At 39.5% G+C, this 16,193-nt stretch overlaps 1 protein-coding gene across 3 annotated transcripts; it reads left to right on the forward strand.

Annotated features, from left to right (window-relative positions):
• The first annotated feature begins 619 nt into the window (after positions 1 to 619).
• Positions 620 to 6,501, forward strand: LOC125074733 (transcription factor GATA-6-like). 3 transcript variants are annotated; one of them, XM_047686154.1, is made up of 9 exons: positions 620 to 714; positions 2,823 to 3,648; positions 3,721 to 4,071; positions 4,181 to 4,376; positions 4,479 to 4,657; positions 4,751 to 4,882; positions 5,447 to 5,561; positions 5,781 to 5,892; positions 6,317 to 6,501. In XM_047686154.1, exons 2-9 carry the CDS (start codon positions 2,830 to 2,832, stop codon positions 6,375 to 6,377), a joined length of 1,965 nt encoding a protein of 654 aa, XP_047542110.1. In that variant the 5' UTR covers positions 620 to 714; positions 2,823 to 2,829; the 3' UTR covers positions 6,378 to 6,501. The 3 variants fall into 3 exon arrangements, with proteins under 3 accessions (XP_047542110.1, XP_047542126.1, XP_047542118.1); XM_047686170.1 differs by having other exon boundaries at positions 4,181 to 4,252; positions 4,580 to 4,657; XM_047686162.1 differs by lacking the exon at positions 5,781 to 5,892.
• Positions 6,502 to 16,193: the final 9,692 nt, after the last annotated feature.

Genomic DNA, 16,193 nt, shown 5'->3' on the forward strand with positions numbered 1-16,193 from the left:
ATGTCTTCTTTTTGCGAAGGTTAAATCAAGATTGTAACTTGATGCTTAACTATGAAATTATAAAAGGTAATGCTCCGAAAAATCGCTATAGACTTAGCAAAGCGAAGTATTTTCGGTGTTTGTAGCTGTGAGGTAAACATTAGTCAACTGATAACGCTAGCTCCAAATATTGTTACTATTTGTTTAATAAAAATGTACTCGAATTTCAAATATAAGATAAAAACTTTTCAAGTTTTTATTTTAGAAATAAAATGTTCAATGTAATGAAATACGCATCACAAATTGTTTGAATTTGATAAATACCTAATCGAGGTGAAATCTTTTAATAACCACCTACTCGACGCCAAAGATGATTCAAAACAATAAAACCATTACACTGGTGTATAAAGAATGGTCATTTACTAAAGCGCGTACGTTTTCCACGGACGTCCCCACGGATCCCTGAAAAGTAAGAGCCGCACAAAGCGAGGGCAGAAAATGGTGAAAACCGATCCGACCAATCGTGCGCCGCTCTCGCACTCACACAGGCGCGCTGGCCCTCCTCGCGTCCAAGCCCCTCCCGCCCCTTGTCCCTCGCCCTCGCTGCGTCGCCGCAGATAACACTCGATTTGACGATTCCGTGAGTGATAGTGAGGCCGGAGCGATGCTCCTCACGCCTACGAAAAAAGTTTTTCACTAATAAATCGGACTTGCGAAATTTTAAATACACTTAAGGTAAGTCATGTCAATCTTTATCATTAAGTATAGCGCATCGAATGCTGTCATTGCACGGCTTGCGAGATCGTCAGTGGTTCAGAGACTCCAGTCGATGAAAATACGACTTCAATAAGTTGTCACGACAAATAAATTGACAGTCATATCATGATTCACTGAAAGCCTCCGTCCGCTCTAATAATGTTACCCGTACAAACGCACATACCTAAGTAAAATAATTGTCTAACTATATCTTAGGTACAGCGACGTAGGCATACCGAGGGACCTTTTATGAGTAAATATACATGAATCAAACTTAGTTACTGCAATATGAGGAATTTTTTAATTATTTGTAGTCGGCGCATTAGGAAATAATATTGAAGAAATTGAAGAAAGGAAACAAATGTATTAAATAATTTCATTTTGCCGTAGGTAATATTTAGATGACGTAAAATTCATTAAATAATAAATGATATTATTACATACTCATAGTCATAAAGTGTACATATGAACAAATTAATATTTTTCGATGTTATCAAATTAAGATATATATGTCAGTTTATACTTATTGTAACAAGATTGTAAAGCAAAACAATGAAGGTACGCAAAGAGCTAAAATGATTCAATTACCACCAGCAATATTGTTGATTCCTATCGCAAGACCTGGAACCTGTTCTCTGGAAATAAAACATAGAAATATAGAAGGAGTAATAAGTCCTACAATGATTATTGTAACATCAGCCGCACGACAGGCATTCCAACGTAGCGAGTCCACTCGTTTCCCAGTGGCACTCATAAACAATATATTCGTATTTTTGTAATTTAACATTACATATTTCCGTAGTATCTTCAATCTTTTATAAATGTCTTAATACTCAGTTGATATATCTGATGTTCAGAAAGTAATGCGTATATAATTAGAGGAAGAGAGACAACAATACGTTTCGCGGGGCTAGTAAAGTTGTTACAATTTATTTTTATTGTTATTAGTCTATTTAAAACAATCTTTTTATAATACTGACCACCACTGATGGTACTAAATGTATGTTTCATAATTAATACTTGAGCGATCGACGGCCGTCTGTACCCGTCCAGTTTATTCGTCGTATGAACTTCAAAACGCGTTTCATAAACAAAGTATTTTCGAATTTTGTATCGTATTAACAAACATAATACAGTATAACCCTTAAATACCATGTGAACACTTATCGAATGCTACCTGCAATAAATAACTGCAAAGTTCATTCAGGCAAAGTTCAATCGATGAACGCTTGATTTACGGCAACTTATTTATAACATTACAATTTTTATAAACAGAACTCTCACGAGCTAGGTGGTTCAATGACTTCGCCGCAGACGACACGCTGAACGCTCTGAGCTACAATAAATATTTTATTAATATGGCCGTTATCAAAAGATGTAGGGCCCGGTGTGGTTATCGCAGGATCAGCGCGTTGAGCAAACACGCTTGCCATAAAGTTCCATGAGCTCTGCAGTGCCGGAAACTTTACCTCGTGTCGACCGAAATCATACTCTACCGCGTCACAGTAAAGCTCAAATTTCTATTTCGTAGACATAGACCTTTTAAAGGAAACAAAAGTTGTCGTATTGCAACCAGCAAAGGTATAAATTTCTACGGAGGATCCAATGTTTGCTCATGATGAGCACACAACGCTCGAACGCACATGTATGTGTACATTGTAACGTTTGGCTCCACAAGCAGAATTAAACATGATTTCAAGTCATTAATAGTTTCAAGATATACCTACTTAACTTAAAATTATTTAGCGATCGTATAATAAGTACAAAAGACGTATGTTCATTGGGATTTCCAAAACAAGCACTCTGTAAACAGTCAAACATCGGTCGGTCATACCGCGACGGACAGGCGAACCGGCGATGGCGCCGCGTCGCTTGTTCCCTATTTGTATTTCCGAGCCGACGTTGCTCTTCCGGTTCAAAGCCTTTACTTTTATTTGCTTCATTTCTACGTAAGGAAATGTTGACTTTTAACCAAATATATAATACAGCCGATTCCGAGTAATTCCATTCTAAATTAATTTAAGGCAAAAATGCACTCTCAGTGCACAGGAAGAGCATTAAGCATATTGTATTTTGTCATTTTGCAGAGTCAATATGGAGAATGTTAGTGCAATGATTCAAAGGAATGAGGAACAAAGAGATGGAGATAATAACGAAGCGTTACAACTCGTGAAGAACGAAGAGCGACAGGACATGGCGGGCGGCGAAGCCAATGTAGGCGGAAATAGTGAAGGCGCATCGCATCCTGCGTCAGTCGCGGTGTCAGGAGCAGAGTCTAACGCTGAACCACACTCTGTGATTACGTCGCGGCGCGCTCTCAGGACTATAACGACAGCTGGACACATCACTGACGGCACGGAACTAAACGACGACGGTGTTAAAGATGAGCCTCCTGAACCACAGCAGCTAGAACACGAACAAATGCAGTACGCTCCCAAGCTAGAAGATACGGACGGTCGGAACGCTGCGTCTCATTATGACGAGGAGAGATTGAGACTGGCCGAAGCGGAAACTGCTAGATACTTAGCATTTAAACAGGAACCGTATCGTTCCTTACAGTCTCCTACGCCAGCACCTCAGGACAAGCGACTACAGCCACAACCGCAATACGCGCGAGGTCCGCCGCCACGGCCCGCTTACGGTCGCGGGCTCGCTTTACGCTACGGCACACCTCACCATGTTATTGTGGCACAGGACGGTGACACTGAAGAGCACTCGCATGAATCATTTTTACAAAAAGAGAAAGCTGAGCAACTACAGCAGGCCTATGCAGCCTCTGAAGCTGCGAATGCACAGGACGGCCGGCAATACGCGGCTGTTCTCAGCGATCAAGTGGCCGTCTCCTCCGCCTTGGAAATGATCCAAACTACATCGTTAAGTAACCAACAGGCGGTCGGAGTCGCTTACCAGCAGGTGGTTATTGTTTTTTTAATATACAAAGTAAATTGATTTCAAATCTATTAAAAATATACTTATTTTCAAAAGGTTAAGTATGAATCGCGTGGCGAGGGCGAGCCTCGGCCGACGACGTACGCGAGCCTACAGCCTGTAACTTCAGTGCACAGTGCGAGCGGATACACATATGCGGGTCAGAGCCCGCAGTACGCGGCAGCAGGCTACAGCACGTACAACAGTAGCAAAGAACTGCTGACGCTGTACGGAGCGGGATCAGCGGCGCCGCGGGGGGACGATTCTCCGCCCGGGCTATTGTACCGCAGTGACCCTACACTTTCCTCTTCCTCCCTTAACTCTCGAGGCGCTCACGTCGTGTATGGCTCCGTGGTGCCACAATCACAGGCCGTATATGAAGCACCGCCCAGCCCTAACTCGCAGCAAGTAAGTTTTTTCGAACTGTATCGTATGTTCTTCATTAATCTTACATATGACGTGAAACTTAAGTGTCGTAAGACTGAGAAACAATTGAAATTTTGTATGTCTATCATAGGTGAACGTATTGTACACGCACGGTAATACAGTGCAGTACAAAGTGGGCGGAGAGCACTACCTCGGACAGGGCGGCGGCGTAGAGTACGTGCCGGTGTCGGGCTACGAGGGCGGATTGCTCGTCGAGAGCTACGCGGCGCCTGCACAGGCGTGGCCCGGCCACAACCTGCTACCCATAGACGACAGTTTCGATCCCAGTACGTGTTATTTTAAATTGATTCGAATTTATAATTTATCTCGTTTATAATACCAAGGTGGAAAGCATAAAGAGATAATTAAAAACTACGTTCGGTACGTAGGTATGGCAGGGATGGGCGAGGTAAAAGAGTGTGTGAACTGCGCGGCGGCGACGACTCCGCTGTGGCGGCGCGACGGCACCGGTCACTATCTCTGCAACGCGTGCGGCCTCTACACGCGCATAAACGGCGTCAATCGACCACCTCTCAAGGGCCAAAAGGCGAAACCTCAGCAAGCTCTCGTAAGATTCTCATCATGATTGATGTCTTGTAATCGATTCGAAATGAAGATCAAATAATGTATATATCGATTAATACTGGTTATTGCTCAACAGCCGACGAACGGCAATCGCCGAGTGGGAGTGACGTGCGCGAACTGTCGCACGTCCAACACGACGCTGTGGCGTCGCAATAACAACGGAGAGCCGGTCTGCAACGCCTGCGGCCTCTACTACAAACTACACAACGTAAGTTACCAAACGTATTGTGTTTTACTTGACGGTCGATGTTTGTAACTCATTATCTATCGGTTGATGAATGAACGCAGATGATAATGTAGGGGGTATGTAGTATTTACAATTGGTATAAAATCGTATAGATAGTTCCATATCGCGTAAGTAGGAGCGCGATTGTGCATCGATTACGGTGGGTTGCGTTGATTAGATGGCACCGGAGCAGCGCAGGTATCTAATCGCAGCTCTGCAGCTCGTTTATCAGGGAACTCCTCGGCAAATATTGGGCCTGTATAAAAAAATCAAAACACAGGGTCTCATCTAATCTCTCGAGATAAAACGGTCGGGGCTACCGACTGATAGAGAATTATCATCGCGTCCACGAATATTCATAATGAGATAAATAATCTTTTATCAATTATCTCCTTACGAGTAGATACGCTTGTTTAAAGGATGATAGGCCCGCATGCCGGCAGATTACGAGGAGTTTCCCCGTCTGTCGAGGGCGCGACCGGCTCTCGGACGGTCGTCTGCGCTCGATCACTACGACGATTCATTAAGTGAAGTGTATGTGTACAGGTTAACCGTCCACTGAGCATGAAGAAGGATGGAATCCAGACGCGTAAGCGCAAGCCGAAAAGCATGGGCGGAGGAGGCGGCAGTGCAGGAGTCGCGCGAGGCGGCGCTCTCTCCGGTAAGTCGTGACGCCGCTTATTTAACGCCTTTGTGCCGCGATATAGGGAGACCGTTCGCAAGATTCATAGCATCACACAGCCCGACAAGTGAGACTATTTTACTTCGGTTTCGTTACGCTCACTCGAGAGTGACACGTGTGACCGAACGTAAAGGGAACTGTGTGGCGCTACGTGTCTGATAGTGCGCGGCCGCCTAACCGGTGTGTGGTTGTGCGCAGTGGAGGCACACTCGCACAAGGTGCTGCCTCCGCTGTACGCGGCGGTGGAGGGCGCGGGAGCGGGCGCGCCGCTGCTGCTGCTGCCCGCCACGAGACACCACGCCGACCTCGCGTGAGTACGCCCTCCTACCTACCACCTTCGGTCCTAACCACCGCTTGCACTCTTCAGATACTGTCCTTCTATTTTCTTACCCACTCTTGCAACAGTAAGTTTCGGGGGCATGTTAGAATAATAAACTTTTAAACGTGTATAATCAATTCAGCTAGCGCTCGCTTCCTGCGCTCCGGGACGAATGCTCAATTCTATCGATTCCTAATGCGAACGAAAACCTAAACGTTCTTCAATTTTCTGTTTCGTAATTTGAGAATCTATTTGCACGCTCGCTCTGCCTAAGTGTACAATATCGCACGTAGTGTATTTGCACGTGTCTTACGTTATCTCAACCTTTACGACAGGCTCACATTCAGAATAGCTGTCTACGACCATTTGTTTGCAGCGGCTCGTTTCAGTGCGTTATAACTCGGTTCTGTTTCAGGGTACCAGCGCTAGAGCTCTCCGGAGTGGCGACCTCCACGCAGCACTACCGTCCACCCTAACGAAACCCCTACTGACGCCGTAGGAGCTACCTCGCTGCGTGTCGTGCTATCGTGCTGTCGTGTTTGACGTTTCGAACATTACAATGTGAGGTTGGACTATGATTATTTGTTCCTTGTCACCAAAGCGCTACCAAAATAGCATTTATGATAATGATATCTCGAGCGGATTATCTTCTGATCGCTGCCGATAGCCTGCTATCGCTATCGCTATACAGTGTTGTAATATACTAGCTTAAAATGCGCAAACATGGCGTTTGCGAGGAGATTTTATTCGTATTTAAGTATAATGTAAAGTACCTAATGTTATGTAAACTTTTGTAAGGCCAAGGACAGCATGTTGACCCGACGATTACCCATTTCTTAAATATTCACTGAGATCGTAAGCGGTGATAATAAGGAAGATTTGCACAGTCAATTTTATCATAAAATGAGTATCATACCACGTGGGTAAATTGGTCGAAATAAGATTTTGTTAATTAATATTAGAAGCGCGCCAGTTAAGAAAGAACAGTTTGAGTCGACATCTTAGCTAAATAAATACACAATCATGTGTTAGTTTATCTACTCATCGGTGTGAAATAATCAAAATGAAATAAATCTGTGCTTTTGGCTAAGCAATTGTGTTATTGATGTTTTATTTGTTAATGTTTTAATGTAAATAAAATGTACTGCTGTCGCGGGAGACGAGGCTCCTTGTGAACAATCGGATAAATATGTTTAAAGCTATTTTCTTTATGAGATATTGTATACTGATCATGGCTATCAAATATGACGAATTTATTAATATATTTATATTAGATGTAATGTGTACGTGTGTCCGCGTGTGTGTGTTTATGTGTGTATGAGTCTGTGTTTAACGAGTGAACTCTGTACAAATTTTTTATTTATACTCGACAACAACGAATAGATTTGCGTGTAATATATAATATATACCTCCGTGTTTGTTTTAACTTGGGACCTAATTTAAATAAATTTCTTGCCAAATGTGTGTTTTTTTAATTATTTTTTTTTGAAACATCAAGTAATTCGGTAGTGGATAAAGTTTAAATAAAACTAAAATCACGATTTCGTCTTTTACTTACTACCATGAATTACCATTGACCACTACCATAGTCAACGCGACTCCAACCTTGGGAAGTGAGGTTTCTTAAGCCTGTAGTTACTGAGCCAGTGAGCCAATGTAACCAATCCAAACCGGAATACAAAAAATCCACGTACTGTTATAGGTCAGAATATTATTTTTTTAAAATATTTGGACCTATTTTCTTGATTGTCTCTACTTTTTCGTCGTATTATATTATGAGAGGGAGGGAATAAAGAGTATCTCCCCGCAGATGGAGTTGGGTAGTTACCCAAGAGAAGTTTCTCTTTAGAATGCAGGCCAAAATCACTCAAAAAGACGTTGACACCACTATAATATTGATATCCAAATATATGAACGTGACAATTGGTGCCTCAGGGCAATAAACTAAGCCTCCTGTCAACAGTGGTGGTAATAATTATTGTTCATTATTAAGTAAATTGATTTTAATAAATAATACGTATAAGTATATTAAATATAAGTAAAGTATAAATAAGAAAGTCGCTCATGAGGAGCTCTTTGCCCCACAGAGTTGTCTTTTTGAAGAGAAGGCTTGGAGATAATTCGATCACGCTGGTTCAATGCGGTTGGTGGGTTGATGGTGAGAACATACGGCAGACACATTCAGGTTTCCTTACCAGTTACGATGTTTTACATCACAACTGAGCACGAGATGAATTATCATAAAAATAAATTAAATTCATGAAAATTCAGTGGTGCTGGGAATGAACCCGCAATCACCGGTTATGCGTGCGTTCTAACCACTAGGTCATCTCAGCTGTCTTAGACAGAGTATCAGGAAAGATAATAAAAAGAATGTTAAAATTCAAGTACTTACGAAAATATGCACTGTGTAGTTGTAACGTTTTCTTCATATTTTTATATAACTATTAATTCTAAATTTGGTGTTAGTTTATATTTTGTCGAACTACATAATATACCTATTACAGAAAGCAAAGTTTTGATTATAAAAAATAATATAGCGTCATCTACTGTATGAGGACAAAACTACAGTTTTCTTTATGTGCTCATAGATGGCGCTTTAAAACCCATTATATTAATTTACAATGAATTTATTTTAAGCACAGTTTGTCATAAAATATCAATTTACCAAAACAAAATAAGATATAAATAAATGGATAAATTATTTATTTAATTACTGAGATGTTAAAAAATACAAAATAGTTTTAGAACCTTTTGTTACTTTCATTTTAAAACACCTCTACGAATGCCGTCGTAATGTAGCACTGCATCCAATAGAGGGCGTTACGAGTCATAAAGTTAACATTTGTATTATTTTCTTTTATTTCGTTATCGAAGCTTAAGTGATCCAAGCTGGTTTTCGTGTTAGCGACTCGTGCAATTCTTATGTAGATATTCGTTAACGAGTCTCTCTTCATTTTAGCGGAGTAATTATTTCAAATTGACGACATACAATACAATTTGTTTGAAAAAATAAATACCTTCGTATACACGACATCGATACAAAGGAGACGTGTAAGGCCGAGAATAGTTATACTTAAAAATAATTATGATAAATTAATTCACATATTTAGTAAATTATAAAATAAAATCCTTATTTCGTTTTTGTAAGCAAATATTTATTGAAGGCAAAATATGATTAATTAAAATAACTAGTTTACCCGAATGTACGTACGCGAATTTAAATAACTTGCTAAATTAATAATAGCTTTTATTAATTACCGATCGTAAAATATCAGGTGTTAACTATCTTCATCCCGGATGTACCGATTTTAATGATAATTTTTTGTGTATTACAAAGTAGTCCGAGATAAAACTCATTAAGATCTAATGAGGTATAATATTTCTCGGAAACAATTTATTCGATCTTGAGTAACCTAATGTAACTTCATGCGTTTTCAAATTTTATTCAAATGACTATTTACCAAGCGCTCTTTGCGCAAACATAATTTATTATTAATATTATTAAAAGCATTAGACATAATATTCGCTAAGAAATATTTTTCGAACAGGATTAAGCTGCTTCTTTCTTTTCTAAAAATATATGCAGCGTTCATATTTATTTACCAAATATACTGCAATTACTTACAAAAAAACAATCGACTTAAAAGGGTTCGCCCTAATTTAGGATTATACCGAAAATCTAAATTTAAGCACTTACTATACATATTTTATGAAGGTACACTTAGGTATATATCACTAAGTATATTTCATAAAACTATATATATTATTTTGGAAACATATATTCTATTCGATATTTTGTATGGAATTTATTTACATCGAGTTTATGACGTCCTTGTCGTATAATATATGATAATTTAAAACATAAAATACGAGATCGTTATCTAATTTCATCTTTCGGTCGCTTTTAAGATCAAACAAGCAACGGAATATTTAAGAGTGGAAGAATATAAATGGTGATTTAACTTTTGCTTCTACCGCGTACAAAGTGCGAGTATTTGTTGATGGCACGGCATTCTGTAAGCGTTGATCGTTCTGTACCCACCACACGCACTAACTATGAAAAACAAACAGCTGCCGTAGAAACGCCTCTCTCAAATATATTTGTACCGTTTATAGTCATAACAGTAGAAAAAGGTGAATTCACGATCAGTTGAAATGCGATTGAACAGAGAAATAAACTAATTTATTATAATTTCAGTTTACGATTCGCCTCGTGTGCAACATTCTAGGAAAACATACTAAAGACAATACGAGCGTCGGGTGATGTTCGCCCGCTTCTGCATGCACCAGCCACCAATCCACATTAGATAAGCGTGGTGGAGTACAAGGGAAGACTTGTTTAACAAATTAGGTTTAGAAATTTAACATAATTCCTTGAATGTCTTCAAATATCGACACTCGTTAACAATATATTACATAGATGTTTTTCTTATATGTTCCTGTTATAACCACTGTTGATGATAAAATATTAGTAAACTCTCCAAAATATATTTTGTATGACAGATATAAAGTTTTACGTTTTCCATGTAACTTCATGTGTTGTATGTGTGGATCAAAATTTTCAACACAAATTTGAAATCAATGGTTGGCGGCCATTTTAATTTTGGAGCCGGTGATACAACTACCGAAATACTATTCGCTATAAAATATTTACACCATGATTTTAGTGTTTGAAGCATATAATAAATATAAAACTTATAAATAATTCTAAACTACAACATTAATGGAAAGCAGAAAATTAATGAACTTCTAGAAATAATAGCTAACGGCTTTTCTTGTGTTGATTTATCGGATGCAATTTGTCGTTGACCTAATGCGAATTCTGAAGTTACGAGAGACTGATTGGGACTGGTTCTTGTTCTACTACAGACTAATAACTACAACACATCGTCCCCTCTCATTAGATTTAATTTTGTCAAATGACATTTCTAAGAGTGTAGGTAATTTTGGAGGAAGTATATTATATATATTGTATAATACTAATTTCGCCGTTAAGGTCTTGTCTCGTATTGGTGGCTTTTAACATTAATTATATTTCTTTATAACTGCGTTGAACTTGTATTTTCATTATTTTTATACAGAGAACATTTTACAAAACAAATACAGATATGCAAAAGTGGTCTTTTTTAAATCATAGTCTATTTGTCGGAGCGGGCGGCACTCACGCGGACACGCCTGGACAGGTCTTACTAAGATTATACGCATTCAGCTAAAAACCTACTTGTTAATTATTTTTATGATATCAGCAAATCGGTAACTTTTTAACAACCTTTTGAATTTATTATAGGTATTACCTGAATCCTATTATTTTTGAGATTTTATTTCTTTATAGAAAAAAATCTGTACTTCACATATGAATCTCCGACCGCCACCAACTAACTGTCTGTTGAACTCGTGGCCGCTAGACCGGATCGAGAACGGGACGGCGAGAGGCCAAACGCACCAACGCCCTTATTTGCTTTCCGAGGCTTTCCTAACACCCCAAATTTATATCTTCTCTGTTACTGAGTGTTGTTAATATAAACTTCAAATGGTTAATTCGAACCCAGGAGCTTGCGCTCAGCAGCCCTAAAAGCTACCTACGAGGATATTGGAAAAGGCACCGAAATTCAAATAAAACCTTTTAATACACTAATATTCTTTTAATAATCTTTTAAATTAGTTATTTTTGTTGACAAGTTTTTATAAAGTCGTCGTCGCCACCGGAGACCTTATAATGAGTTAATATGCGTGTCCGTCTGTCGCCGCTGACAGCCCTTTATCTTCTACGACGGATTTTAATATAACATAAGGGAGCGTTAAATATCCTTCCTTACTCGATTCACTTATGAGAACTTCCATCAAATAAAAAATAACTTAGGAGACAAATTACACTCTTAGTCTTTTTATAAATTAATTAATACCATCTTATTATTTTAATATTTTAAATTTGGTCCATCAATACGTGCTAACTGCGAGTAACTGAAAGAGTGTGAAGCTGTCGGTCTCTGAGTGCTGCTAACAATAAACATTTGCGTAAATACAAAATGTAAATTATTACCTTCATTTTGTGTTCGGTATTTAAATCATTAACTCTGTTCTCGTGGTCTCTTTACTCAGACATACCTATTAATATAATATTTTGTCTGGGCACTCGTTTTTACTGTTTTTCCTCTACGTGTCTAGAAAATCCGTCGGTATTAGTATATCTAAGTAATAGAAAGTAGTCGCCTACCGCGGACTCCGTGGAGTAAGGTCGACTTGTGAAAACAAAACAAACTCGTTTAATTCCTTTTGCAGAAATTCACTTATCTGTGAGGCCTAGACATTCATTATATAAGAAACACAAATACCTAGATCGATTCGTTTCCAGAATAATTGTCTCATTTTACAGACACTATCGAATGAATAGATACGTATAGATATAAAATAGAGATGTAACAACAAATACAGCGAAAGCAAGTGTCAAATAAATGCAAAATAAAAACTTTGATTATTATTTTAAATATTTACATTACAGGAACCAGCAAATAAAATATTAAAAAATAATGTCTTATTTTAAAGTAAACAGCAATTTCATTAAATGTACTAAACCAAACGATGAGCAGACATTTCAAGAGTAGGTAGGTACACAATCTATTTGAATTAAAGCTCTTATCGTCTATGTTTTCTAAATAAAACCTCTTTGACCACTAACCGGCTAACTTGTGGTAAATGTTGAAATTGATCATTAGTTTCGCGTCAATAAGTATCGTGAATATAAAAAATGTAAAGATACGTTCGGATAAAAGTACAACATTACACCGAACCGTTATTTGCATTACGTGAAATACCGAACCCAATAACGATTTTATTGAACTATAAAACTTCGTCGTTTTATTGAAGTGTAGCGCCGTATCAGCGCCTCAGCGCCCCCGAGCGCCGAGCGCGGTCGGCCGCGGTCGGGCGCAGTCGCTCGTCCCAGCAGATTATGTCAATGCATTCATTGTTCCGAGCATTCCTTCGACCTACTGTCGTCATCGTGGCCATCAGTGTCGTCCGGAGATAAGCAGATGTTAGCAAGCGTCGCCGTGTCACCGCCGGCCCGAGCGCCCGCCGCGCCGGCCTACAGACGGACGAGCGGACGGCGGTTCATTAGCGCGCAGGCGCGGGCCGAGCTCGCTTGATATATTATACGTACGCACGTATCGACTAAATTGTCCCGTCGATAAGTGGGCGTGAGATGATCTGCAGGATGTAGACGTATCAGGAGGAACGCAAGCGAGCTAATATATACCCTAATTAATGGCAACACAACTTCATTTCCAACCAAGGTTACTGCGCTTGTGACTTTTTAATACGCGTCACAGCATGGGCCATAAAAGATAAAATAACGTAAGACAATTTTTTTTTAAATTGAATTTGAACTTTCTTTCCATGCAAATAGAGTTGTTTTCAGAGTTTCGTATTGTGTCGGCTGTGTCGTTCGAAGCGGCGTCGCGCGTACGCGAAGGGCTAATGTGTAACCGTTGTCGCGGGCGAGCGCCACTAATGCGGCCGGCGCCGGCGCCCGCCTAAAACAAAAATCTACAACATTCCTGCGTTTAGGCCGCGAGCCTTTATTCCTTTTTTATCGGCTCATGAAATAATAGAATAGGCACAAAGCGGCCGGCCGCCGCTTATCGAGCGCTATTCAATTTATTAAGCATACCATTACCGCAGGCATTAGACCGAGTATTGGGAGTTACGTAAGGAGCAAAGACACAGCCAGGCGCACTACACACAGCACCGGAGACGTCGAGTTCGGCCTTCGGAGCCGGAGCACTTGTGCCGGCTTGTGTCCCAGCGGAGATATACAAGAAAGCGTATTTTATATTCTGCGGTTTCGTTTTATTACGGTTTATCTTAATACTGTATGCAGAACCGCTTTATAATGGGCATTAGCAACGGACACAGAAATAAGTTTATTAAAATGCCTTTAAAATTATACCTCTTGTAAAAGAAATTAGTGCGAGTGTAATATACTTGCTTTATAACACGAAACATTAAAACTCTAATGTCGAGTTCTGCTCGAGGCGGCTCTATGTTCTCGGTGGTGTTCTTTATGTTCTTAATTAAGAAACATCGGTGCGAATATGTGCTCTCTTATCGAGAGGTCGTGGATTCGAATTCGGCCAATTACCTCTGAGTTTTCAAATGCTTAATTTGTATTTGAAATTTATGTGCCATACACTAAAAACAAAATAGTTTTTTTGCAAGCGCTCTGTGAGCCGCGTTGTGGTCCCAACTCAAAGCCTTCTTTTTAGCAAAAGATAAATACTTCTTTGCTTACATTATTTCATTATTGTGCCAATTTCGGGTCCATTACCCGATTATTATTACTAGTGGCGGCATTGGCTCTGGACCGGTATTCTACTTACATGAAACAAATGTCACTGTAATTTTTTTACACAACAGCCCGGCGCACCATTTTATGGCAATTGGCCAATATCAACCATGTTGTTGGTCTTATTTCCCTTGTGCCTGTAATTACACTGGCTCACTCACCCTCGAACGAATTCGATTCACCAATTCGACTGGAACATAATAATACTGAGTATTGTTGTTTGGTAGTAGAATATGTGATGAGTGGGTGGTCTCTTTATAGGACACAGCACTTGGGACTGCTGATAATAACTTTCAGCCAAAAATCCTGGCACAGGTTGTGTAAACCACTTCTCAATCCATTGTCTGTCTCAATGCCACGCTAACTACGGAGTTTAAAATGTACGAGTCTCTTGACCCGGTAATTACACAGGCTAACTCACCCTTCCAAGCAAATTCAAAGCATTGCTGTTTGGTGGCAGATTTAATATTGATGGTGAGAATAAAAGCTGGAACGCTATGGAACGGCAAAAATGAAATGCATCAGTAATACTGTTATAAAATTCATAGAAGACGCTCGACTGACATACTTAATAATATTCTATCTTTTTTTTTTTTATGGCATTGGTTGGCGGACGAGCATATGGGCCACCTGATGGTAAGTGGTCACCACCGCCCATAGACAAAGGCGCTGTAAGAAAAATTAACCATTCCTTACATCACCTATGCGCCACCAACCTTGGGAACTAAGTAGTTACGTCCCTTGTGCCTGTGATTACACTGGCTCACTCACCCTTCTAACCGGAACACAACAATACAGTTTACTGTTATTTGGCAGTAGAATATCTGATGAGTGGGTGGTACCTACCCAGACGGGCTTGCACAAAGCCCTACCACCAAGTGAAGTGAAGTCTGTCACGAATATTCACCTAGAAAGTAATACACAGCTCTTAAAGTAAATCGAAATTCAGAAGTACATTTTTTTCTCCGACTGTTCGGGACTAGTTAAAATTATTATTTAGCGTAATCCCTCACAGTACCCCCTATACAGTATACGAGTGTAGGTATAATACAAATATAAACATTAAGTGTTCTTAAATGTTCTAATTAAACTTAATGAACCTCACGACGCGAAACTTTGCTACGTCTCACTGTTAATCGGATGTAACATCTCGCAAATCACACTCGGCTCGATAATGTACTTTCGGACGAGACTTTTATTGTTTCCCACGAGGCGGCGGACGGCAGCGGACGGCGGCGGCGGCGGCGGCGGGCGGCGGACCGAACTCTACAAGTGCGGTTTCATTTATAAACAAATTTAATGTTACGCATAAATCTTCGGGTAAGGGGATTTATTGCTGTTTACGGAGATATCAATCAAGTTAATTGATTGATGAAGTTTTTACAAACATTTGAGTTAATACATCGAAATTTAAAAACAGCGCTACTACTGTCTGCGACTAATGTCTTACGTTAAGATTTTTCTAATATGATTAATTAATTAAAGTATGTTTCATTAATAAAAAAATAATGAAATATACAATGTTAATTGCCTTAAGCAAATTGTAATATAATTTTATAATAATTTGATTGCAAAGCGCTTAAACCTTAGTTATAAAGCTAAATGGACATCTAATGTAAAGTCGTACTAAAAGAGAGCTTTGATATTTTCATTTCAAATATCGCCCTCAAATTTCGACTTCCCTCGATCACTTCGTTTGGTGTGTCATTATTTCAAACACATCGAGACCAATTTTAATTAGTACCTCAACGATCTTATAAAACAAACTGAAATTCGTTAGTTTATAGTGCACCTGAAGGCTCCAACAAAGCGCCGGCTGAGGTTTGGCTGGTGAGTCCTTCCTGAAATGTCGCTTTCGACCCATTTATTGTCGGCGGGGAAATTGTGAAAATTTGAAATATTTCATTTAAATGATCTGAAGTCGTTAAATCCCTGACTCTCCAAT

This window comes from Vanessa atalanta, chromosome 2, assembly GCF_905147765.1.
Source record: "Vanessa atalanta chromosome 2, ilVanAtal1.2, whole genome shotgun sequence".
Classification (NCBI taxonomy): domain Eukaryota; kingdom Metazoa; phylum Arthropoda; class Insecta; order Lepidoptera; family Nymphalidae; genus Vanessa; species Vanessa atalanta.